General features: G+C 39.7%; 1 protein-coding gene and 1 long non-coding RNA gene across 3 annotated transcripts; both read right to left on the reverse strand.

Annotated features, from left to right (window-relative positions):
• Nucleotides 1-14,624: 14,624 nt before the first annotated feature.
• Nucleotides 14,625-16,186, reverse strand: LOC143881169 (uncharacterized). Its single transcript, XM_077384155.1, has 4 exons — nt 16,012-16,186; nt 15,456-15,920; nt 15,193-15,372; nt 14,625-15,113 (listed from the first exon to the last, which is right to left on the reverse strand). Exons 2-4 carry the CDS (start codon nt 15,912-15,914, stop codon nt 14,946-14,948), a joined length of 807 nt encoding a protein of 268 aa, XP_077240270.1. The 5' UTR covers nt 15,915-15,920; nt 16,012-16,186; the 3' UTR covers nt 14,625-14,945.
• A 24-nt stretch (nt 16,187-16,210) lies between these two features.
• Nucleotides 16,211-17,582, reverse strand: LOC143881170 (uncharacterized). 2 transcript variants are annotated; one of them, XR_013251893.1, is made up of 4 exons: nt 17,490-17,582; nt 16,717-17,141; nt 16,440-16,604; nt 16,211-16,342 (listed from the first exon to the last, which is right to left on the reverse strand). It is a non-coding gene; the product is annotated as an uncharacterized LOC143881170 (long non-coding RNA). The 2 variants fall into 2 exon arrangements; XR_013251892.1 differs by lacking the exon at nt 17,490-17,582 and having other exon boundaries at nt 16,717-17,346.
• Between the last annotated feature and the right edge of the window lie 9,222 nt (nt 17,583-26,804).

A 26,804-nucleotide genomic window follows, 5' to 3' on the forward strand; every position in this document is an offset into this window, starting at 1 on the left:
CATGGATCGCATCAGATTTTGAAGACGGAGTCCGAATGATTGCGATCCTTTTTTGAAGGATATCAAAGGCTAATATCAACTATGGCCAATAGGATCTGGGAACCCGGTGGATTGAAGTATTTTCTCCAGCGAGAAATTCAACCTTGAGGACAAGGTTGTTTTAAGGGGGAAGGAATGATGCGTGCACAAATAAATCCCTAGTTTTTAGGATTTTAATAATTTATTTATCTGTTAGTTCCTTATTTCTCTCATTGCTTCTTATCTTTTAGTTATGCAAATATTCCCACGTATGGGTGAAGGTGATGTATTTAAATGGCATGTTTATTATTAATAAAGAAGAAGAGAATTTACAGCAAAATGGAGACTTTGTTTCTAGGAGAGTAATGGCTCCTCTCGAACCGAGCCGTTAGGAGGTCCCGGTTGCCTCGAATCAACCATCCTCTTTCCTATTCTTCCTTTTTATTTTATTTATTTGTGTTACTACCGATTGGGCACATAACACAGTTTGCAAAATTCAAAGGGGAATTTTTTTTGTAAAATGCCGATACGCGAACGATGGTAATAATTATTTTTCTTGTAGTGCAAATTCATCAATTTCAAGGGTACGTGCAAGCCTGTCTTCCTTGTTTACGAAGTTCAAACAACTCTCATTTACACTTGACTAGGTTGCTTCATAGGGCTGAAAACTCATACCACTTACTAAGAATTGCTTAGTGAAAACTAACCAAGGATCACTTTACAGAATGCACAAAGGAGGATCTTGAAAAATTGTGTTATCCAATAATATAATTGATAAATGTCTTCTGTTGAGAGAACTAAGCAATCTCCAACCATTTCCCATTTCAAAATTACTTTTATTAACTTTTAATCCCCTAGAGTTAATCTGTGCCAAAAATTGACTCAAATTTACCATGGACAGGTTCTCATCTGAGTCCAAGTTCTTCCCTAAATAGTCAATTAGAGGTGTGCAGAATCACACTAAATCAATGATGGCGGGTCGAAGAAACCCTAGGGCATGCAATCATATGATTTTTCGATGCTTTTACCGAATCGTAGATTAAAGAACTGATTTACAATATTGCAACCAGCTTCAAAACGAAACCCAGCCTAGAAATAGTTCAGGACTAACCTGATTTACCGATGGTCATGTTAAAATATAAAAGAAAATAAAAAAATAGCATCATATTTAGGTTTCTGATGGAAATGAAAAAGGATTAAAGAAGGGATTAGAGATTAAAGATAAATCTCAGAAAAAAATAATTCAAAAACCAAATTTTCCAAGAGAAAAAAAAGAAAAGAAAACGAGATTCAAAACCCATACCCTTTCTTCTTCACCCCTGTTTTTGAAAGAAAATGTAGGAAAACCCTTTCTCCTGAAGAAATGCAAACCCTAAAAAAATGAAATGGACAAAACCCGAATAAAGAAATCAAAACACTATAAACAAAATTATAAATACCTACAGTCTGATGAAAAAGCCAGAGAGACACTCGCCGATGAGATACCGAAGATATAGTCGGTGGTAGGGGAAAGACCCAAAACAGACGAAAACACGTGCGGGCTAGAGAAAGAAAAGAGAGAATATATGCGTGGGTTCTGTTAGGGCTTTTTTTAAATTAGAATTTCAACGACAGTCAATTAAAACTGTCGCTGAAATTTAAATTACCGACGTTCATCAAACGTTGCTAAAAAGAACAGATAAATTGTACATTTACGCTGACGTATTAAGTATTAATGTTGCTGTTTAGTGACATTTAATGGTGTTTAATTAACGTTGGTGATTAAACCTGGGAGAAGAAATGGCGGGGTCGCATGAAACTTTTATTCACCAGCATTAATTAATAAACACCAGAAATTCATGCTAATTAGCGACGTTTTTTTAGCCCACCGCTAAAAGAACGTCTGTGCATGTCAAGTTTGTTGTAGTGATCGCTTACAAAGTGGGAATAGACTACAAAGAAGCTGCTCTCCGATTTTAAATAAAGACTCTATTAGGGTAGTTATAGGAATGGTACCTCATTTTGACTTAGTGTTGCAGTAGATAAATGTTGAAATTGCTTTTCTGAATTGTGAGTTGCATGAGGTTATCTATATGACACAACGTGGAGATTGTCAGAGTTTTTCAATACTGCCCAAGAAAGAGTTTTGGATCCATATCTCTAGGAAAAAGTAGGGAGACATAATTGAATACAGACATTATCCAAAGAAGTTTTATTAATTGATATTGGGACTTCTATAAACGTCATCTAACTATATCAAAGTCCTATACGTTGTCGTTAGGCGGATATTTCACTTTTTGATTTTTTCTTTTACAGTTATCTCAGCAAACCACAAGAGGATGTCAATCGCCGGGAGTCATTTCCAACTTCCAAACAATGATAAAAATACCCTTATAAGAGCGCTAATATTTCATAGCCAAACCAAGTCGGTGGACAAAAAAACAATTTGAAATATAAGAAGCAGTAGAGTAAATACACTAGCGTGCGAGTCTGTGTAAGAGATAATGCTAAGAAAATAGTAATCAATCACATGCTAGAAAAGTAAGCAAGCTAAAAGTAACACATAAGAAACCAAAGACAAACAGAACAAAAATAAAACAAAAAAAAGTCTGTTTACCATGCATTTTACATGTTTTATATTTTGATAAGCATCATATGAGATTCATTGACATATCATATACACTTTGAATAACTCATAAGAGTTATTTTTCATCCCAAGAGCCTTCAAACTTTCCAAGTGTCGAAGGACACCACACCTGAACAAGTCACAAATCTGGTCATGGCAGTCAGAGCTTCTACAGCCCTCTCATTTTCAGATCAGGATCTAATGTTGGTAGGAAAAAACCATTTCAAGCCTCTCCTCGTCACAGTTCTGTGTAATCAGAAGAAAGTACTAGCCGGACTCGTGGACAATGGTTCAGCCCTGAACATTTGCCCACTGAGCATGGCCACAGCTATCGGTTTCGGTCCCAGCGATTTCACCCCGTTTGATTAAGGCATCATGGCCTACGATAACTCCTGACGAGATGTAGTCGGAACCCTATCCACTGCCATCTTTATGGCCGATGAAGCCTTCAATGTTGAATTTCAAGTACTTGACATCAAGTCATCCATCAATCTCTTGCTAAGATAACCTTGGCTGCATAAAGTAGGAGTTGTACCCTCCTCTCTACATCATAAACTTAAGTTCATGAAAGGAAACAGAGTTATCACAGTCCGAGGTGACGAAGACTTAGAAGTCGGTGTTATCTTGTCTGATCCTCATGGCAAATCCACAGAAGGCAGTGTCTACCTCAATGGTTTTCACCTTGATGTCACTCATATCAGCTGGGAACATGCAAAAAGGGAATTGGTTCTACTTCCCTATGATATCAACCCCATTGTGTCCCGTATGCTCAAAATCGACGGATACATTCCTGGCATGGGATTAGGGCAATACCAACAAGGAGTAGTCTAGTTCGATGATCTACACTTCCCTTCTAATGTCGGAGAAACCGGTCTAGGCTTTCACGACATCTATGGTGACAAGCAAGTCATGTTCCGCGAACCAGCTCGCACAAGCCCATCTGGCAATGTCATCAAGCAAACCCTGAATGGACAGTTCTGTCAAGAAGGAGAAGACTTCCCCTACTATGGTTTTCCAGAATGGTTCACGCATCCCGTCACAGGCAAAAGTGTTCCTGGGTTTCAAATCTTCGCTAATATAGGTTGGCCAAGTGAAGAAGATGATGTTTGGTGGAAGAAACAGTACAAACATGCAGAGACTTTGAAGTTCGATTGGGCAGACTACCTTGAACCGGTACTGATGCGATCAATGTTCCAGGAAGACCTTCTACCCGTTTGCACAATTGAGGAACCCATTCCGCAGTTCTCCCCTCAAAGTATGATTACCAATGCTGGCGATTCATAACTCTCCAATTGGACAGACACTGTTGTCCCACTCCTCAGCTCAGTCATCCCTTCGGATGCAGACTTCTCGTCTTCCGAACCAGACTCTTCTTAGGATTCTGACTCATCTTCTAAAAATATTATCAATGTAAATGAGCCTCAAGAAGGCGTGTCAGTCAGTTCTTCCAATGTATCTTACGAATCAATAAAAGAACTTTCTCTGTACTTGAGATTTCAAGAGTGGTCCCGAAATGGCAACTATGAGGAGTGAAAATTATTAGGTTGCTTAGAAAGTTTTAACATTTTGAAAACTCAAACCTAATTTAGAAGATTAAGAGATCAACAATGAAATCCAAGCACACAAGTTAAATTTAGAGGTGCAATGCAAATAAAGAGCAAGAGTTTAAAAGAGAGTGCACCCTAGATTTAAAGTGGTTCGGTCCTCAAAACGCGAGGCCTACTCCACTCCACCAACCAAACCCGTTGATGGCTTCACTATGTGATCTTCTTAACTTCGGCGAAGATCGGTGCGGATTACAAATTCCGATTACCTTTAACCTTGGTGGCAATCTTCACCACGGAGAATGGGCTACGCTTCTCCGAACACTCGCCTGAATACAATCTTGATAAAGAAAGAAAGAACTAAAAACAATCCCTCACAAGGGTTTACAACTTTGTAAAAGATGTACAAATTTAAGCCTATGATCCAAATCCTAATCTTAGAGGATGAGAGGCATAATCAAGTTTGATTCACTCTTTGGATGTTCAAATGAAGTTTTAGAGTGTTAGGATTGATTATTGGGAAGTTTAGAATGCCCATATATATAGAAAAACCAAATATGACCGTTTGAGGGGCATAGTGGTAATTCTGACAAAAAATCAAACGGCTATTTTTCTTCCTGTTATAGTGGTCTCGGAGTTCCAAGAATATTCTCTGAGTTCCGAGAAAAAATCTCGGAGTTCCGGGAATACACACAGAAAATGGAAAAATGCTACTGGACCATTTCTCGGAGCTCCGAGGAATGTCTCGGAGTTCCGAGAAGCCCATGTCACGCAGATTTTCATTTCTTGTTTCTTGGGTTTCCAACTCTACACTAAGTTGGGATTGCTATGAGGGTTCCAAGGTGTTGGAACTCCACAAAGACAATCTCTTATACATTTAGGGTGTGTGAGATTAACTTAATTATGCCTCTAAAATCTAATTTAAGATTGGATCTTTTACAATCTAAAATGACTTCGATCTTCAATGTGATTCTTCAAGGCTTCATTCGTCTTGGACTCCGATGACTTTGGCCTTCATGATGTGGTCCAATGAGATCTTCTTGGCCTCAATCCAAGCAATGTTGTCTTAGCACAATTAAGATCTACAACTTAAACAATCAAACACATTAGTGACCATAAATCACCTGTGTATTGGAATCATCAAAATAAGATGGGAATGCCAAGGTAGAAATCATTGGGCTTACAATCTCACCCTTTTTTATGATGACAAGCACAAGAGATTTTTCAATAAAAGCATAAATATTTTCCTTACACTAGAATTCTCTCCCCCTTTGGCATCAATCAAAAAGATTGGGGTAATAGAGAAACAAAGGGATGAAATATACAATTTAAGCTCCCCCCTTTTCAAGGAAAAAGACAAACCTAGAACTCTCCCTATTTGGAAAATAAATTCAATACAAGAGGGGATATTAAATTAACCATAAAAAGATATTCAATATTAAGCATAAGCCCTTAATCTAAGCACATATGAAGAGGATCATATGGGGGCTTTGGGAACCCAAGATTTCTTAGTTCCACCACAAACCCTAATTTTAGATGCACCTTGGAATTGGTAATGACCATTTATTCCACAATAATGGCATCTAACATGAGGGTTAGATAAGCTAGTCCTATCATAATATGCATGAGTAGGATTACGACTAGTTTTCTTTAAGATTATGTCAATTACTTTGTCACCATTTAGGAACCCATGGAGACATAATCTTAACCTTTCATTTTCATTATGAAGATGTGTTATTTGATTTAAAGAATCATTAAATTCATCTTCATAAGATTTGGAAGAGCTTGCCGCAATTTGAAATTGTACTAATTGGCAAGTTTTCTCATCCAAACAAACCTTATGCTCTGTTTGGATGCCGGGTTTTTTTTTTCCTGGGATTTATGTGGGTAAAGGTAGGAGACAAAAGAGGGGACAAGCATTAATTAGAGAAGGATATTATGATGAGTGGAGAGAGAGGGTAGAGAGAGAAAGAGAGAACACCCTTTTCAAGACAAGATTTTGCTGATGTCAGCAAGAAAAAGCTGATGTGACCACTAAACCTTTACCCACATAAATCCTGGGAACAAAAAAAACCCAGCAACCAAACAGAGCATTAAGGGTTTTAATCTCAAGTTTAAAATTTTCAAGTTGTGCTTGAGATGACTCATTTTTCAAAACATCAAGTTCATTTGCTAATTTGGAAATAAATTTTTTAAGAACTTTGTTTTTTGAAATTTGAGAATGCAAAGTATAGCACAATTCATCATAAGATATTTTTTCACTATCACTACTTGATGAATTATAAGAGAGGTTAGAATTTACCTCAACTTCATGGGAGAATGCCATGAGGCAAAGATCATCTTTATTTTATTTTCCTTCACTTGAGCTCTTTCCCGAGGTGCTCAAAGCATCCCAACCGGCGGCAAGAGCCTTATGCTTCTTCCAATCCTTCTTTCCCTTGTACTTTGAGGAAGATGACTTGAGAAGTGGACACTCCGGTCTTTTCTATCCAGTCTTCTTGCAATTGTAACATCTTATAGCTCCCTCAACTTCACTTTCTTCTTTCTTCTTCTTTTTGTCCTTTTTATGTTTCTTTCTCCATAAGCTTTTAAATTTTCTTAAAGCTTCTTCTTCATCACTATCCGCCTCACTTGAGGATGATGAGTCCGCTTTTACCTTGGAGACCTTTAGAGCTAGAAATCGGCTTTCTTTTTCCTTCTCTTTTGGCTTCTTCTCCTCTTGTCGGCTAGTGAGGAGCATCTCATGGGTGATGAGAGATCCTACAAGCTCTTCCACGGTTAGTGCCTTGAGATCCTTTGATTCTTGTATTGCGGTGACCTTTGGATCCCAATGTGGAGGAAGTGACCTAAGCAACTTACTCACAAGCTCATCAGTAGGATAAGATTTACCAAGATTAGCTAATTCATTAGAAATTTTAGAAAATCAGGTATACATTTAGATTTACCAAGATTAGCTAATTCATTAGAAATTTTAGAAAATCAGGTATACATTTCGGAAATGCTTTCATTTTGACTCATTCTAAACATTTCATATTTGCTCTTTAACAAGTTTATTTTGGAATCCTTGATTTGTGATGTTCCCTCATGGGTAACGACAAGTGTATCCCAAATAACATTGGCGGAATAAAAAAGAGCAACTCGATTAAACTCCTCCGTAGATAAGGCGCAAAACAAAGAATTTATAGCTTTGTAATTTAAATTTGCATGCCTTTTCTCTACGACATTCCATTCTTCAAATGGTTTGGAAGGTAACATGTATCCATTTTCAACTATGTGCCAAAGTTCCACATCTATCGAAAGAAGATAGATGCGCATCCTTGTCTTCCAATGTCCATAGTTGGACCCATCAAAGAAGGGAGGTCTAGTTGTGGAATGGCCTTCCGGAAGTCCGGTTCCATTTGTATTTGCCATTTCACAAAATAGAAAGTTGCCAAAGATCAAATGATCTTTCCCTTGTTAAAATTTTTAAAGAAAAATTTACCAAAGATTTTAAGAAAACAAAAATCTTTTAAGAGCCAAGGCTCTGATACCAAGTAAAATTCCAAGGGTGGTCCCGAAATGGCAACTATGAGGAGTGAAAATTATTAGGTTGCTTAGAAAGTTTTAACATTTTGAAAACTCAAACCTAATTTAGAAGATTAAGAGATCAACAATGAAATCCAAGCACACAAGTTAAATCTAGAGGTGCAATGCAAATAAAGAGCAAGAGTTTAAAAGAGAGTGCACCCGAGATTTAAAGTGGTTCGGTCCTCAAAACGCGAGGCCTACTCCACTCCACCAACCAAACCCGTTGATGGCTTCACTATGTGATCTTCTTAATTTCGGCGAAGATCGGTGCGGATTACAAATTTCGATTACCTTTAACCTTGGTGGCAATCTTCACCACGGAGAATGGGCTACGCTTCTCCGAACACTCGCCCGAATACAATCTTGATAAAGAAAGAAAGAACTAAAAACAATCCCTCACAAGGGTTTACAACTTTGTAGAAGATGTACAAATTTAAGCCTATGATCCAAATCCTAATCTTAGAGGATGAGAGGCATAATCAAGTTTGATTCACTCTTTGGATGTTCAAATGAAGTTTTAGAGTGTTAGGATTGGTTATTGGGAAGTTTAGAATGCCCATATATATAGAAAAACCAAATATGACCGTTTGAGGGGCATAGTGGTAATTCTGGCAAAAAATCAAACGGCTATTTTTCTTCCCGTTATAGTGGTCTCGGAGTTCCAAGAATATTCTCTGAGTTCCGAGAAAAAATCTCGGAGTTCCGGGAATACACACAGAAAATGGAAAAATGCTACTGGACCATTTCTCGGAGTTCCGAGCTCGGAGCTCTGAGAATTCTCTCGGAGTTCTGAGAAGCCTATGTCAAGCAGATTTTCAATTCTTGTTTCTTGGGCTTCCAACTCTACACTAAGTTGGGATTGCTGTGAGGGTTCCAAGGTGTTGGAACTCCACAAAGACAATCTCTTATACATTTAGGGTGTGTGAGATTAACTTAATTGTGCCTCTAAAATCTAATTTAAGATTGGATCGTTTACAATCTAAAATGACTTCGATCTTCAATGCGATTCTTCAAGTCTTCATTCGTCTTGGACTCCGATGACTTTGGCCTTCATGATGTGGTCCAATGAGATCTTCTTGGCCTCAATCCAAGTAATGTTGTCTTAGCAAAATTAAGATCTACAACTTAAACAATCAAACACATTAGTGATCATAAATCACTTGTGTATTGGAATCATCAAAATAAGATGGGAATGCCAAGGTGGAAACCATTGGGCTTACAATACTCGCCTTTGTCTCTTGATAATATTGAAACTAATGCTTTAAATAACATCAAACAAACCTCCTCAGATGAGGAATCCGACGAAGCTCCCCTCGAGATTAAAAAATTAATCGAACGACGAGAGCAACGCCGAGCAAAACCATTAGAAGATGAGTTTGAACAATTAACATAGGCACTGAATCCCTGCTTCAGGAGATTAAGATTGGCAAAACCTTATCCCCTGAAGAACGTCTGGAATTAATCAAATTGTTAAAAGAATTCAAAGAAGTCTTTACCTAGTCATACAAAGATATGCCAAGATTAAGTGAGGACATTGTCCAGCATCATATCCCTCTCTACCCGGAAGCTATGCTGAAGAAACAGAAACTTAGAAAAATGAGCCTCCTCAAAATTAGGGCTGCAACTCGGGTTGGGTGGGTCGGGTTTTGGAGAACCCAACCCTACCCGAGAAATATCTCGGGTCGGGTCGGGTTGAGTTTTTTTCTGGAAAACCCACGATTCCCAAACCCGGCCCTACCCATGATAAATCTCGGGTCGGGTCGGGTTTTTTCACGTTGACGCAATTTTTTAAGGAAAATTCTTGTTTGGCAAGGCAACTCAACTCATAGAAGCAGAAATTACACTCACATTACACTTGAATCAAACAATGATGTAATTACACTCAAATTACACTTGAATCAAACAATGTTGTAATTACAATCAAACAATGCTAAATCAAACACTTGAATCAACTCAACTCATAGAAGCAGAAATTACACTCACATACAATAACAGTGGGTGCGTGGGTTTTCACTTTTAACTTTTAACCAACATTAGAAAAAAATGTACATACTATAACTTATGTAACTCGGGTCGGGTTGGGTCGGGCCCCTTCAAACCCGGCTCGACCCGAGATTCATGCGAGCTTTTGAATGCTCAACCCGAAACCCATGAAACCTGAACCCAACCCAGGCTATTTTCGGGTCGGGTCGATGTGGGTCGGGTAAAACCCTGCTCGAGTTGCAGCCCTACTCAAAATCAAGGACAAAGTAGAGAACCAGCTGAAAGCAGGATTTCTAGAGGTCGTCACATACCCCGAGTGGTTAGCCAACATTGTTCCCGTGCCCAAGAAGGATGGCAGAGTGCGTTGCTGCGTCAATTTCAAAGATTTGAATAAAGCCAGTCCAAAGGATAACTTTCCTTTGCCTCACATTGACATTCTCGTTGATAATACGGCAGGTCATGCCTTACTCTCATTTATGGATGGTTTCTCAGGATACAATCAGATCAAGACGGCTCCAGAAGATAAGACCAAGACAACATTTACTACACAGTGGGGAACCTACTGCTATAGAGTGACGTCTTTCGGTCTCAAAAATGCTGGTGCAACTTATCAAAGGGCTGCAATTACCCTCTTACATGACTTAATTCACAAGGAAGTAGAGGTATACATTGATGACATGATTGTCAAAGCCAAGGATCGAGTAGATCATATTCCCACGTTGAGGAAATTCTTCGGAAGAATCGCCAAGTACAAGCTCCGGCTTAATCCAAACAAGTGTGTTTTCGAAGTCACTTCCGAAAAACTTTTGGGATTCCTTGTCAGCCATAGAGGAATCAAGGTGGACCCGGCTAAGGTCCAAGCAATCCAGGAGATGCCGTCTCCACAAACAGAAAAAGAGATCAGAGGATTCTTGGAAAAGGTTCAATACTTAAGCCGTTTCATAACTCAGCTTACCAGTACATGCGAGCCAAATTTCAAACTTCTGAATAAAAATGCATCCAAACAGTAGAACCCTGAATGCCAGATAGCCTTCGAAAGGATCAAAGAATGTCTGTCGTCACCTCCAGTATTGTCACCAGCAATTGCTGGACGACCATTTCTTCTATCTTTCAACCACGGACACATCTCTCGGATGTATATTGGCACAAGAAGATCCAGAAACATGAAAAGAGATGACAGTTTATTATCTTAGCAAGAAGATGTTGGAATATGAACTGAATGACACCCAACTTGAGAAAACATGTTTAGCATTAGTATGGGCCACCCAAAGGCTTAGGCACTATTTGCTATCACAGAGGATCTACCTCATATCTCGTATGGATCCGATGAAATACCTGTTTGAGAAACCAGTTTATTCAGCATAACTGCTTGTTGGTTGTTGTTGTTGTCAGAATTTGACATCCCGTATGTCACCCAGAAGTCTGTCAAAGGCAGAATCATTGCAGAACAGTTAGCTGATGCACCCACTAAGGATACAGAGCTAAACCATGAATTTCCATACGAAGGAATCATGACGATCAGCGATGCACGTAGTCTCATTACATGGACCATGTACTTTGATGGAGCATCCAACTCAAAAGGCAAAGGGGTCGTCATTGTCCTTGTCTCGCCTCAAGATGAACACATACCGATCTCAATCAAATTGGATTTCGACTGCAACAACAATGTGGCTGAGTACGAAGCTTGCATAGCCGGTCTGGAAGCAGCCCTGTCCTTAGAGGTACAAGACCTTGATGTATATGAAGATTCTCTGTTAATCATCTGTCAAACCAATGGAAAATGGCTCACCAAAGAAGATAGGTTGATCCCATATCACACCTACCTTACGAGTCTGATGAAAAATTTTCAAAAAATCAGTTTCACTTATATCTCTATATTAACATATTCGCAGATGCATTACCCATCCTTGCGTCCGTGGTTGATATCCCAGTTGGGATTAAGGTCCATCCTTTGGCAATAAAGCGACACGTTGTCCTAGCACATGTACAAATGGTTCAGATAGCATCCAGATATCGAGATGGAAAACCTTGGTATTTTGATATCAAAAATCTTATCTCCGGCAGCGGACATCCCTCAGAGGCCTCTTTAAAAGAGAGAAGAGCATTACAAAAACTGGCATCTAGGTATGTCATTTGTGGAGGAGACCTCTACCGCAGATCATTTGACGGAGTCCAGCTCCTTTGTGTCGACGAAGATAGAGCCGCAAAAATCTTAGAAGATATCCACTCTGGTGTATGTGGTCCTCATATGAACAGCAAAATGCTAGCCCGAAAGATTCTCCGTCTTGGTTACTTTTGGACTACATTCGAGGCAGACTGCTTCTCTTTTGTCAAGACATGTCACTTGTGCCAGATTCATGGTAATTTGATACACGTACCACCATCCGAGCTCCACTCACTCACATCCCCATGGCCTTTCTCAGTCTGGAGTATTGACATCATTGGCAAGGTCTCTCCCAAGTCATCCAGTGGACACGAATACATCCTCGTTGCAATCGATTATTTCACTAAGTGGATTGAAGCACAATCGTACGCTTCGATATCATCAACGTCGGTCGCTAAGTTCATCAGAGCCAACATCATCTATAGATATGGAGTCCCTCACGAGTTGATATCATACAGTGGTTCGCATTCTAAGAAAGAGGTAGCGTCGTTGTGTGAAGAATTCAGAATCAAACACCATAAGTCGTCTCCTTACAGACCTCAGACTAATGGCGCCGTTGAAGCAGCTAACAAGAATATCAAAACTATTCTTCGAAAGATGACTCGATCATACAAGGATTGGTCTGTTAAACTCCCGTTTGCACTCAAGGCATACCGAACGTCTGTCCGCACGTCTACCAGAGCCACTCCGTATTCACTCACGTATGGCATGGAAGCAGTCCTACCCATCGAGTTAAAAATCCCGTCACTTAGAATCCTGATGGAAACCGATCTACCAGAATCTGAATGGGCCCCTATTCGTCATCAAGAGTTGTGTATGATAGATGAGAAAATGCTGAAAGCAGCATACCATGTTCAGGGTTATTAGCGTCGATTAAAAAGAGCCTTTAACAAGAAGTTCAGAATCCGCGAACTCAGAGTGGGGGATATGGTGCTTAGAGAATGTCGAGCTTCTATCTTCAATCCACGGGAAAAATTTAGACCTAATTGGTCTGGCCCCTACATCGTAGATGAAATCTTGTCCGGAAAAGCCGTCAGACTTCTTGACCAAAATGGGGATAGAATTTCTGAACCCACTAACCTCGATCAGCTAAAAGATACTACTCCTAAAAACTTCAAAGGCCTCTTTGTGCCAACTAGAGCAAAAATGACTCACCATACTCATTTTCCAACAAAAATATGTGCGAACTACGCAAGACCTAATCCCAACCTTTTCTTGGGGTACGTAGGCAGCCTGACAACCCAGGTTCGGTCAAACCTTTGGCGAAGCCAAAATCTTTCATATCATCTTTTTTAATCCTTTTCCCCATTAGTTCTCCAGCAGAAAGCCTTGAACTACGCGGACCTGATCCCAACCCTTCCTTGGGGTACGTAGGCAACCTGATCACTTCAGGTTCGGTCACCATTGGTTAAACCAACAAACCTGTTTCAGGATCCCCATCAGTTCCTCAAAATGTCCAGAACAAGAAGATCTGAAGATCCGCTAAGTTGAAAACCCGAAAGGGCAGCTTAGGCAAAAGTTACGGTCATCATGCCTGTAGAAACTGAAACCATATTTTTAGCAAAAGTTAAGGTATAAATAGTCCATCAATTTGAAAATCCTCAAAGGATGACTTGATTGTTGACAGGGCATTCCTTTGGAAAGACCAGATGAAGAATTCTTTGATCCAAAACAAAATGAGTTAATACTTTAAACAATCTAAAGGGTCTCTGGACCATGATTAAAAATCAGAAGCAAAGAACACTGCCTATGCATAAGAACTTTCAAACTCATCTGTCTAGGGTTTGACTTACCTAATTAAATCGAAAGCATTTGTTTCAGTAAAATCAAGTCTCCCTCATCTCTTCTCTATATGAGAAATCAGAAAAACAAACAAAAGTCCTTTCTTCCATTACCTAATTAAATCGAAAGCATTTGTTTCAGTAAAATCATACGTTGAAGAAAAATACGACGATTTCTTAGAAGGTCAAAGACCAGCTCAGTACTCCGTGTACGAACATCAGAAGATCCAGCTCAGTACCCCATGTACAAACCTCAGAAGATTCAGCTCAGCACTCCATGTACGAACGTTAGAAAATTCAGCTCAGGACCTCATATACAGGCCTCAGAAGACCATTGTCCAGCTCAGTACTCCGTATACAGGTCTCAGAAGACCAGCGTTTTCTGCACACAGCTCTCAAAGGATTAAGATCCAGCTTGGTGCTCCATGTACAGAAGCAACACTCGAAGGAATGTAACCTTAAATATTGTGGCTATCAGAATGTATCTTCCTTTCATTTGCAATAAAATTGCTACCCTTGTTTCAGACCTTGTATTTATCTTTCTCTTTTCTATGGGAATGAGTACACTAGGGGCATTTTGTATTATTAATAATAGAAGTATGATTAATAATACAAAATGCATAATCAAATCATTAAGAAACCATGCAAGGGGCATTTTTGCATTATTAGTTTTTACATTATTAGTAGTCACTAATCATGCAAAAATGTTCAAGAATATAAGCCTTTGCTAAAATTGCCAATTATTTTCACATGTTCAAGGTGTCCAAGTTGTTTACAGAACCAAACTAGGGGCATTTTTGTATAAATATCAAAAATCCACTTATTCTTAAAAGCAACAACACAAACCGTTGCAGATAAAAGCAAACAAATCAAAAGTGATCCATATATATATATATATATATATATATATATATATTTATATATATATATATATATATTTATATATATATATATGTCTGATAAGTACAAATACATCTCATCCCCAACTGGGGGAACCAAAAGGAAAACAACATAAAGAGGAGTCACTGCTCAGGTGGTGGCAAATCTCTCGGATCTGGTCCTACACCATCCCACGTCACCCTGCAAGCGATCTATGGAACTGGACCCATCCTAGTGTCCAGTCTGTCGCGAGTCGAACCTGACCCTGCAGCTCCTGCTACTCTGTCACTAGAGCCCACGCCCGGCTCTCGAGGAGGGGGTGCATACATGCCTCCTGGACCAACTCCAATCCTCACTCGTTGTGCCCGAGCAGTGCTCTGTCTCGTCGGCCTACTACTCTGCCTTCAAGCAAGCTGGGAAGTATCATCAGCCCTCAAATCCGCGGCCTCTGCGACATAATCATCATCAGACCCGTTGTCTCCCTCGCAAGTGCTGCCTTCGCCCTCTCCTACGAACATCTCTGGCGTGTACACTTCCTCTAACTGGGGGACCGTTGCTCTGCGTCTCCTCTCCTATACCCACGAAGTGTATCAGAATATCTAAGATATATCAAATCATAAATGCAGGAATTTAAATCTGAAGAGCAAATACCTGGCCAGCATAATGAACCTCATATGCCTCTAGCCTCGGCCTCAAAGTCACAATCTCTTGCTCATACCCGCACATGTCCTCCTCTCGAGTGGCAGCCTCATTCCTCCCAATCTCATCACTGGCAAATGTCCGAAGGGCCCCAATCATCAGCAACAGCTGATCTGCCTGATGGCGTGGAATCTGTGATTGCCAAGAGAAATCCAAATCAAGATATGCAAACAAATTTCAAATTCTGAAATTAATGCATAATCAAATTCACTTACCCAAGCATAAGTCTCTGGAATGGGATATCCTATCGCCCCTGATGGCCGGACCAACCCAAACTCCATTCTGCTATCACCAGACGGCATCGTCCACCCCGGTACTGGATAGTACTCAGGAAGTGAAGAAGGAGGAAGAGAAGAAGGGCCAGCTCTTGAAGAATTAGGACGAGTGTCTCGCTTGCTAGCCGCTCTAGCAGTACCTCTCGGCACAACTGACGGATGAAGAGCCGCCATCTTAGGAGCGGAGGACCTCGAGGAAGACGCCTCTACTCGTGCCTTTCCCCTGTTGTATGTCACAGGTCCCTCCTTCTCTGACAATGGTGCTGTCGGAGCAGGCTCTCTGATCACAGGACCGCCTCTGCCCGCAACGGCCGTGGCTCTGATAGCCGCATAAAAAGCTTTGTCATCGTCAGAATCCTCTACGGTGGCAGGAACGTCGGAGACATCATCTGTCTCCATGTCCTCCTGTAGAAGGCAAGAGGATCACATCATTTTTGCAATTCAAAAAGCGAGCAATCCAACCACAAAAAGGGAGAAGAAAGGTAAAGAAGAATACCTCTCCTGAGGTCAAAGGCCCATCAGCTCCACAAAGGCCCAAGCTCCGTAGTCTCCGGAATGGAAGTGGTCATCTGGAACAGGGAATCCCTGTGTCTGTAGAATCCCTCGCCGAGCCTTAGGCACCCAAGATAGGGATCTCAGACTGCCAGCAGGATCGTAAGGAATCCTCTGACGCTCGTGCCCCAACGACTGTCAGGCTATCCTGTCAGGAAGGTAGACGGCCAGTCCCATGTGGCAAACAAATGCCACCGTCCTCTGAGTGACTCTTCGAGTGTGACCGTACGCCTCATCCATAATCATGGGATGATCATCCAGTGGTCTCCAGCGGACTTGTCAAATTATATAACATGCATCAGAAGCATCAAACATATAATTTCAAATTGAAAGGATGCAGTACTGAAAGTTAAAATAATTTGAAGTACTCACAGTGTCTAGCTGAATCTGGTTGATCGCCCGACGAACCTGATCCGTCGAGTACAAGGGGCGAGGTCCTATCACCCCAACCGTCCAGCGTCTCTGCGCTGGAAACAAAACTCTCGTCGGCTGCCTCGGTATAGGAGCAAGAAGGCCAATGAACTCATAGGCCCATGCCTGTTCAGAGTCATTAGAAAATATTTCAGTTGCATTAACAGTTCATATCACATGAATTAAAAGAAGTAGCTAGAATAATTTTCAAACTTAAAAGAGAGGGATAGAAGCGTACCGCCCAAATGTACTAAAGACCACACAAAGAGTGCAATCCGTCTCGTGACAAAGCATCCATCTCACGGATCAAATAAGCGTAAGCCGCTCCTCCCCAATCATACTCTGCAAGTCGGTGAATATCACGAACTATGCTCAGAAAATCTCTCCTAACAATGTTCTCGGTGTTGCTGAACAAAGTGTGACCCAGAAGGCCCATAACAAAACTCGTCGCCAGTTGGTGATAGTACTCCTACCCTAGCACTGCGGGTCTGGCTGGCCAGTGATCCAAATGGCTCATCTGGAACCTCGACGAAGAAGCATGCGGAGGTCTGCCCTCCTCATCCCGAGGATCATGCTTGGGCAGTGCCAAAAGCTCTTTGACGTCTGCCTCGGTGACACTAGTCGGCAGAATAGGGATCCCTCCCATCCAGAGTCCTGTAAGCACTGAGAAAGCTGCCGGAGTCATCATAACCTCCCCAAATGGGAACTGGAAACTGTGGGTCGACTCCCATCATCGCTCAGCAAGAGCCATCACAAAACCAGACCTACCCCCTCGGAGTCAGTGCGGACAAAGATGTCCAAACTTGTCCTCTCTATATATGCCTGAGCTCGAGGAGGTAGGACCTCCCATCTGGTCTTGGTATCTCTCACGGAACCTCTCGTGAGAGCCTGTACCAAAAATGACAAGGAGTGTCTAAAAGGGTACACTACTAAAAGGAGAGCAAACACTTAAGCGAACTTATATTCCTAAGAACTCAGGAAATGTAAACAGCTAAAGTTCAAAGAGCATACCTCTCCATCGCGAAATCGTCGCAATATGTGACCGGCCGTACCTCTGAGAAGAGTACCTTGGTACTATGGAGCACGATCCCGCTCCTCGTCCCCGTACAACCCTCCCCCATTCGTCCCAAACGAACTGGGATTCAAGTGGGACGAATCCCTGATTCGTTTGGAACGAATTTGGGGGAATATTCCCCCAGTTTTGGGAATATCCCCTCCCTGTTCGCTCATTTTTGCGGCCTTTTTGCCCATTTAGCTTGCATTTCGTCCGTGATTTCCGCTAATTTTCCAGCTGTGAATCAAACTAACTCTCTGGACAACCCCTAGGTGTTACAAATATGTTTATTCTGAATATTCCCAGCAGAATCGGGCCCTAGATGCCCCTGAATGATCAAGGATTCACACGTTTTTCTTCGCAGAGCCCGCGTAGGACATGCTAGAGGTGCCCACATTATCGTGTGATCTATACCATTCATTTATTCATCTCAGATGTAGATAGGTCATAACCCTAAAATTGTCACTATAGGAAAATCCTAACACTCCAATATGTAAGGTTTCAATCCTGCTGGTCCATATTAAACCTCAACAAATCGGGGGGTTAAGATCATCAAGCGGGGAATTAAGATTAAAAGCACAGCCTAATGAATTTTGGCCCTTTTGCATTAATTTCCCAATGACTTTGAGATTTTGTAACGCAATTTCAGACTGGCACTCTCCATTTATAACTTAAAAAGATATACATTCCATTTCTAGCATTCCTCAACACCCCTAAAAAAATCAATTCATATGTTGGATGCATTCAATTATTCGTCTAAACCATTTGAACCAGTCATTAAATTCCGACTGACTTTGAGATTTTGTAACGCAATTTCAGTGATTTTGTAACGCAATTTCAGACTGGCACTGTCCATTTATAACTTTGAAAAGATATACATATTCCATTAGATAAACATAAATTAATTCCTTTGCCAAAAACAGCTCTCTACAACCCTATAAAAATCAATGCATCTGTTCTCATCTCTTCTCAACCCAAGATGAAGAATTCCTTTGCTCCACTCTTGCTCTTATGCCTTCTCTTCCCCTTTTCCTTCGGTAAAGTATATCTTATTCTTATTACTTTTGTAGGAAAAATCTGTTCTTTTAAGAGGAAGTCTAAACTGAAGGGAGCCCTTGGAAAAAAAGGTGAAAGGGCTCCCCATTGGCTGCACATCACCATCATGTTTGACTTTTCAGCCACTATTAATGCATGATGGTGATGTGCAGCCAATAGGAGAGCCCTTTCACCTTTTTTTGCAAGGGCTCCCTTCAGTCTAGAATTCCTCTTCTTTTAAAAGAAAATTATATGCTTTTAGCAAATTGGAAATGATACCCACACTCCCCTACTTGACAGTGGTAGTCCTTACTGTATAGTATGTATTGACCTCTTTTGAGATTGGTTTTTGATAGGGTGAAGATTTCATTTTTCTAAATCTTATATTTGGCTTGGAGGTCCCACTTGATTTCAACTCTTCCTGAAATGGGCCCACTTTCATCTCTTCTCTTTGTGCTGAGTACACATCTCATCCGTGATGAACCTAGGGGTGTCAATGAAACCTAGATGGTCCAATGGATCCAATGGATCCTAAGTCCCAAAATTATTTGGGGCCGAAACCTAGATGTACCCACAAAATCTGATGGAGTGTCGTAGATCCGAATGGAGGGCATTAATGTTCAAAAATAAATACCCCTTATTTTCATTCACTTATGTATGTTCATGAGGGGTATTTCTGAAATAATTTAAAACCCAACTCAAAACTACTAACAATATTTCATTAGTATTCCCCTAGTTTTGAATTGATAACGATTCTTGATCCAAACTCTCAAGTTTCTTCCTTCTTTCCTCTCCTAACCTTAAGCCCTAACCGTGGGAATGTAAGACCTATGACACTCCTATGGACGGGCCAAATTAAAAGCACTAGACGGGACGTGTTCTAAATTTCTAATTGTCGGCGGGTCCGATCCAATGTGCAACCATTGACATCAGATGAACATCCATCGTCGGATGAACTTGTGGGCCCACTTTGACAATGAGGTGGCACCACATCCATGAACATTCATCGGACATGAATGATATGGTGGGTCCACTTGCATGGAACTTTGAAAGTAAAGGGAAGTGATATAAGACAGCCAGACAGGGCCTCTAGTGTATTTATGACTTCTAGACAGGGCTGTCCCAACTCTCAAGTAAAAAAAAACCGTTCGGGTGTTGTTCTTTGGCTTATTTAAAGTCATGGGCATGTCCCGATGCGCATGGTTTACAGGTGATTGTGCGCATAGTAGGGAATAGTCCCGCCCTAAAAATTGGGGTGGGATACCCTATGTCATCAGGGGGAGAAAAAAAAAAAAAAGGAAGGTTAAAAAGGGGGGTGAATATATTATTTCCTATAACAAAAATATTCCCGTTTAATCCGTGCTTATTTAACATGGACAGGTGGGAGCCCAACGGAAGAAAACAACTGCAGGACGAACATCGATTTCCCCGAATGCGACCCAGGTCAATGCAATTTAGAATGTACAAGGACAGTTGGTGAGACACTGATTGAGTCCCTGTGTGTGAACCCCATGGTGTGCACATGTACCTTCCAGTGCTGATGTGGTATCATATTTCTCCACGTCAGCCGGATCCTTTTCTATTTCATCTCACAACTCTTTTTGTCCTTTGATCGTGTTGTGGGACCGCAAACAATGTATTTAAAAGGATTTTTTCCTTCAAAATAAAATGCTGACGTGGCTTGTTGTTATTAGTTCTACTATCTGCCGATTCTTCTAATTTCCATTGATTTTTACCATGGCTATTGATATTGGCACGGTCATGTTTTGATTAGTGCACTAATTAGCTTGTCTTTTATTATTTAAATAGCTGTCGAAGTTTATTACAGTTCACATAAAGCTCTCAAAAGTTCATTAAAAAGAAAGGACCAGCTTAGTTTGTGCAATTATCAAAAGATGGTAGTGCCAATATCTAGTTTTCATTGATTTACCATGGCTACTGATATTGGCACGGTCATGTTTTGATTATTGCACTAATTAGCTTGTCTTTTATTTATTTAAATAGCTGTCGAAGTTTATTACAGTTCACATAAAGCTCTCAAAAGTTCAATAAAAAAGAAAAGACCAGCTGAGTTTGTGCAATTATCAAATCATGGTAGTGCCAATATCAGTAGCCTTTGCCATTCTATTCAAAGTTGGATTAAAAACTAAAAACAGAAAGAATCAGCAGATTTCCTTTGGAAATCTTTCTCTTCACCGGCTTACTCTTCCTGCCTCTCTCTCTCTGAAATACTCAAGAGGGGGGGTGAATTGAATTTAACTCAAAATTAGGCCTTTTGAAAATTACCTATGAACCCTAATTGGAATTTTCTTCACTTAGTTAAATATTTGGTTAGTGTAAATAATTAGAAACAAAAAGGAAATGTCAAACCAAAAGTTAATAATGGAAATGCAAGACAAGAAAGAACACACCGATGTATAGTGGTTCGGGCAAAGCCCTACTCCACTCTTCTTAAGATCGTCCTTAAGGATTTCCACTATTGGAGACCTCCATGATGCCCGGCTCCGAGGCGGTTACACTTCCAAGGGATATTAAATGAAGATGCCCTTACACCTTTACAAAGACTCTCCTTCTCCGCCGAGTTCTAAGCGGTTGCTCTCTAGGAAATTAAAATAAGGAATGCCCTAGCCACCTATACAAGGAATGAAGATTGAATAGCTTGGCTTCTTCTTGAAAGCTTGATGCTCTTTGTAGATCCTTGATTGCTCTTCAATGATGGTTGCAAGTGAAAGCTCTAAAATCCCAACTCAAATAGATTTGCAAGTTGCAAGGCAAGTTTGGGGAAAACAAAAATCTCAAGCAATAATAGGTTGCAAGTTTTCTTTGATGCTCAAGGATGTTTTCAAATGATCAAGAGAGAGAGAAAAACTTCTCTACATATTGTATTTATAGCCTCTCCAAAGAATATGACCGTTTGGGGGTGGAAATATCAAAATACAAGAATTAATTCAAATCCCAACGGCTATATTTTAGAGCTGTCGCAGGGTTCTCGGAGTTCTGAGAATTCTCGGAGTTCCGAGAAATATTCTCGGAGTTCCGAGACAACGGCCAGAAGAAATAAAATTTCTACTGGACCATTTCTCGGAGTTCCGAGAAAATGTCCAGACGCTACTGGACCTTTTCTCGGAGTTCCGAGGGAACTCTCGGAGTTCCGAGCTCGGAGCTCCGAGAAAAATCTCGGAGTTCCGAGAAGCCTAAAAATCCGCAGTTTTTTATTTTTATTGCTTGTTTGATTTTTAGCTTTTGGAACTCAACTCCTATGGTTATTTTGGAATGTTTATGAGGGTCCCAACATGTTGGTCCACCACATAACCATTCACTAATCCATTTTAAGTTCTTAAGTGTTCTTTGAAAAACAAATTGAAAACACTTTGAAAACGTTTTGCCTTGACTTGAAAATCTAAAGAGAAAGGATGTACAATGATACATATGCAATCTTCGATCCCTCTTTAGCTTTGGTCTTCAAATGATCTTCCATCTTTGGATGCTTGCTTGAGTGATGTGAGCTACACTTAGCTCCTTTGGCTCTTGTTTGGTACACCTTTAATCATGACCAAGTTGAGTGTTGGTTTCTTCAACTAACAATCCTATCTTAAACACAACACTTCAAAGCAAATTGATTAGTATTCAAAAACACAATCAATTATGTTTAGAATCATCAAAACAAGATAGGAGAGTAGACCCTTGGGCTTACAATCTCCCCCTTTTTGATGATGACAAACAAAATTGATTATGAGGTGTGTGTGGAGTGACATAGTAGGCAAGTGAATACTGGAACTCCCCCTCAATATATGCACACATATAAATGATACAAGTTATACGCAAGAGGTGCATATAGTCAATTGAATAGATAATCAATTTCAAACTTCTCCCCCTTTTGTCATCGACAGAAAGGGTGTAAAAAAAATTTAGGAGTGGATAACTCCCCCTAAATCAATGCTTATGGTATAAAAATATATAACCAAGTAATGTACATATACCTGTACATGATCGAGATGTTGACATATGTCAAAATGTTAGGTATTTTAATTAAAGTGAAGATACCTCTCCATCTTAGAAAACTAAGAAGGCTAAGAGTATCAATTGAGTGATTTTTAAGATTAGTATTTTACATCTCATTCATGCAGATACTACCAAACAAAGATGATATATATATAAACACTGTATAGATAAGCTGGTGAAAGGCACAAAGTATTTATTTGGCAATTTCTTTGATTTGATCCGCACTCCATATGTTTAAGGCACTTCGGATATAACAAATTCTATCATCACTAAGGGGTTTTGTAAAGATATCCGCTAATTGATCTTCAGTGTTGATATATTTTAAGCAAATATCCCCTTTTTGTGAGTGATCTCTGATGAAGTGGTGCCTAATCTCAATGTGTTTTGTTCTTGAGTGTTGTATGGGGTTCTTTGTTAAGCTTATAGCACTAGTATTGTCACATTGGATGAGAATATTTTCCATTTTGATTGCATAGTCCATCAATGTGCTTTTCATCCATAGGACTTGAGCACAGCAAGCTCCAGCTGCCACATATTCTGCTTCTGTTGTGGACAGAGCTACTGAATTTTGATTCTTGCTAAACCATGAAACAAGTGATTTACCCAAGAATTGGCAAGTCCCACTAGTGCTTTTCCTATCTACTCTACATCCAGCAAAGTCTGCGTCTGAATATCCGATGAGAGTGAAGGAAGATGATCTTTCATACCACAGTCCTAGACTTTAGGTTCCTCTTAAGTACTTGAAGATCTTCTTAACTGCTGATAGGTGAGATTCTTTAGGATCCGATTGAAATCGAGCACAGAGACAGACAGTAAACATAATGTCTGGTCTGCTGGCTGTCAAATAGAGCAAACTACCTATCATACCCCTATACAATTTATGATCCACAGATTTGCCAAATTCATCTTTTTCTAGCTTAGCAGAAGTACTCATGGGAATTCTTGATGTCTTACTGCTATCCATGCCATACTTCTTTAATAACTCCTTTGTATATTTTTCTTGATTTAAAAATATTCCATTTTTGTATTGTTTAATTTGGAGTCCTAAGAAGTAGGTTAATTCTCCCATCATGCTCATTTCAAATTTATTTTTCATTAAGGTTGCAAATTCATCACACAATTTTTTATTAGTTGAGCCACAGATGGTATCATCCACATAGATTTGGACAAAGAGGATATCATGATTTTCTCTTTTGATAAACAAGGTTTTATCCACCTTTCCCATCTCGAATCCCTTTTCAACTAAGAAAGTGCAAAGCCTCTCATACCAAGCTCTAGGAGCTTGCTTTAATCCATATAAAGCTTTATCAAGCCTGAAGACATGATTTGGATGTTTGAAGTCTTCAAAACCTGGAGGTTGCTCAACATACACTTCCTCTTGGATATAGCCATTTAGGAAGGCACTTTTGACATCCATTTGATATAGTTTAAATCCTTTATGAGATGCATATGCCAAAAGTATCCTAATAGCCTCCATACGGGCAACAGGAGCAAATGTCTCATCATAATCTATCCCTTCCTCCTGATCGTACCATTGGGCTACAAGCCTAGCTTTATTCCTAGTGATAATTCCATTTTCATCCAATTTATTTCTATACACCCATCTCGTGCCAATGACTGGATGATCACTAGGTCTAGGCACTAGCCTCCACACTTTGTTCCTTTCGAATTGACTTAGCTCTTCTTGCATAGCCATCAACCAATATTCATCCTTTTCAGCTTCCTTGATGGATTTTGGTTCTAATTCGGATAGGAACGCCAAATTGTTACTCACACTACGATAGTATGATCTAGTTCTTACTGGCAATGTGGCATCACCTAAAATTTGGGATTCAGGATGATCTACCAATGTTCTCCTATCCCTAGGCAATGAGTCATCATTTTCATTTTCTACTTCCTCACTAGGTAATGTATGACTTGTTGATGCATGAGGAGGAGCACTCAATTTTGGAAAAAGATGTTCAATGAGTTCATCCTCATCATGTGGCATTTCTTGTGGTGTTGGCTCTCTTTCATCAAATGTCACATGCATGGATTCTTCTACTACTAGGGTTCTCCTATTAAATACTCTATATGCCTTACTATGAGAAGAATACCCTAAGAATATTCCATCATCCGATTTCCTATCAAATTTGTGTAAATTATCTTTAATGTTCAAAATGAAGCATTTACATCCAAACACTCTTAAATAGCTTATATTTGGTTTCAAGTTTTTCCAAAGCTCATAAGGTGTTTTCTTAGAAATTGGCCTTAAATATACCCTGTTTATAATATAGCAAGCGGTGCTAACCGCTTCCGCCCAAAAATATCTAGGGAGATCATTTTCATGCAACATAGTTCTAGCCATTTCTTGGAGAGTTCGATTCTTTCTTTCTACTACTCCATTTTGTTGAGGTGTTCTAGGTGCGGAAAAATTATGTTTTATGCCATGTTCATTATAATAAGTGTCAAAATGTACATTTTCAAATTCAGTTCCATGATCACTTCTAATGTAAGAGATAGCAACACCTTTTTCATTTTGTATTTGATTGCACAATGTAAGGAAGTTTTCATAAGTTTCATCTTTGTGTGCTAGAAATATGACCCATGTGAATCGTGAGTAGTCATCCACAACTACAAACACGTACCTCTTTCCACCTAGGCTACTAGTCTTCATTGGTCCAAAAAGATCCATATGAAGTAGCTCTAAGGGGTAGGAAGTTGAAATCATATTTTTAGGTGCAAATGAGCTTTTCAATTGTTTTCCTAATTGACAAGTTCTACAAATGTGATCCTTGATGAATTTGAACTTAGGCAATCCTCTAACACTTTCTTTTGAGGAGAGGGTCGAAATGAGATCCATTCCGGCATGACCCAACCTCCTATGCCATAGCCAAGAATCCTCACTAATGGCATTAAGACAAGTTACATTTTGGAGTCTAAGATCATCTAATCCAATTGTGTAAATGTTATTGTCTCTAGAACCTATGAATTTGACTACTCCATCTATCTTATTTTTAACAATGCATTTATCGGGATTGAAGACAACTTCAAAACCATTATCACATAATTGACTAATGCTAATAAGATTATGGGACAAGCCATCAACAAATAGTACATCATGTATGGGAGAGGTAGAGTTACCTATGGTGCCTTCACCTTTGACTTTTCCTTTCTTATCATCTCCAAAGGTAACGTCTCCACCATCCTTGAGCGATAGGGATGTGAATTGAGTAAGGTCTCCGGTCATATGTCTAGAGCATCCACTATCAAGGTACCATGTGTTCTTCTTGTTATGGCTTTTAAGGCATACCTACATATGAATAGGCAAGTGAGATCCCTTAGGTACCCAAATCTTCCTAATCTTGCTATGTTCATTTGTTTTCACATTAGAGTTCAACTTAATCTTATCTTGTTTAGCATGTAAGCAAGCAACCTTGTAATGACCTTCTAGACCACAATAAAAGCAAATTTTGGTACCGCTAGAAGAAACCTTTTCAAGTTTAGTTTTATAGTTGGATATTGTGGTGTTCCATTTATGTCCAAGTCCACTTTTGTCACTTGACATTCTTTGAAGATTTACAAGCCTATCCAATTTTAATGAACTATTTTCAAATTTTTCAAAAAGTTTCTTTAGTTCATCATACTCAAAAGATAATCTACCATTTTCATGCTTTAGATTGTTGTTTTCATTTGAGAGTTCTTGTCGGTTTTTATTTAAGATTTTGATAGAAGCATTTAACTCATGAATTTCTACTTTGTATTTTTCATTCTTATCATCTAAAAATTCATGATCCTTTTTTAACCAACCAAATTCTTTTGTCATGTTAGCAAGAGAATTTTCAAGTGATGCAATTTTATCAAATTGAATTTCAAGTTCATCATTTGCATTTTGTAGGGAATCAAGAACTTCTTTTAAAACAATAACATCATTTAAAGTGTTTACCTCATTGTTGTCGTTTGTTGAGGCCATGAAGCATACGTTCCTTGCTATCAAGCAATCTTCGCCATCATTTTGTTCACCTTCGCTTTTAATTTCCTCATCCCATGTGGCGGTCATTCCTTTCTTGCCTTCTCTTCTCTTGAAGCGGTTGTTTGAAGTGGGTTCATTGTTGAGTGGACAATCCGGGCGAATGTGTCCAAGCTTCTTGCAACCGTAACATCGTGGTTGAGAAGATCCATCACCGAGTTCTTCTTTCTTCTTGAATGGAGGGTTTGTCCTTCTATTTCTCATCCCTCCCATGTTCCTTTGCAAG

Source organism: Tasmannia lanceolata, unplaced genomic scaffold (genome assembly GCF_043159265.1).
Source record: "Tasmannia lanceolata isolate RefF3 unplaced genomic scaffold, GAP_Taslan_0.1 ptg000007l, whole genome shotgun sequence".
Taxonomy (NCBI): Eukaryota; Viridiplantae; Streptophyta; class Magnoliopsida; order Canellales; family Winteraceae; genus Tasmannia; species Tasmannia lanceolata.

Coding starts and splice junctions, on each gene's coding strand:
- LOC143881169 (XM_077384155.1), bottom strand. CDS start 15,914: ATGGAGACAGATGATGTCTCCGACGTTCCTGCCACCGTAGAGGATTCT. Junction 15,373..15,455: donor TTCCAGAGACTTATGCTTGG/GTAAGTGAATTT, acceptor TGGCAATCACAG/ATTCCACGCCATCAGGCAGA. Junction 15,114..15,192: donor AGGTTCATTATGCTGGCCAG/GTATTTGCTCTT, acceptor TCGTGGGTATAG/GAGAGGAGACGCAGAGCAAC.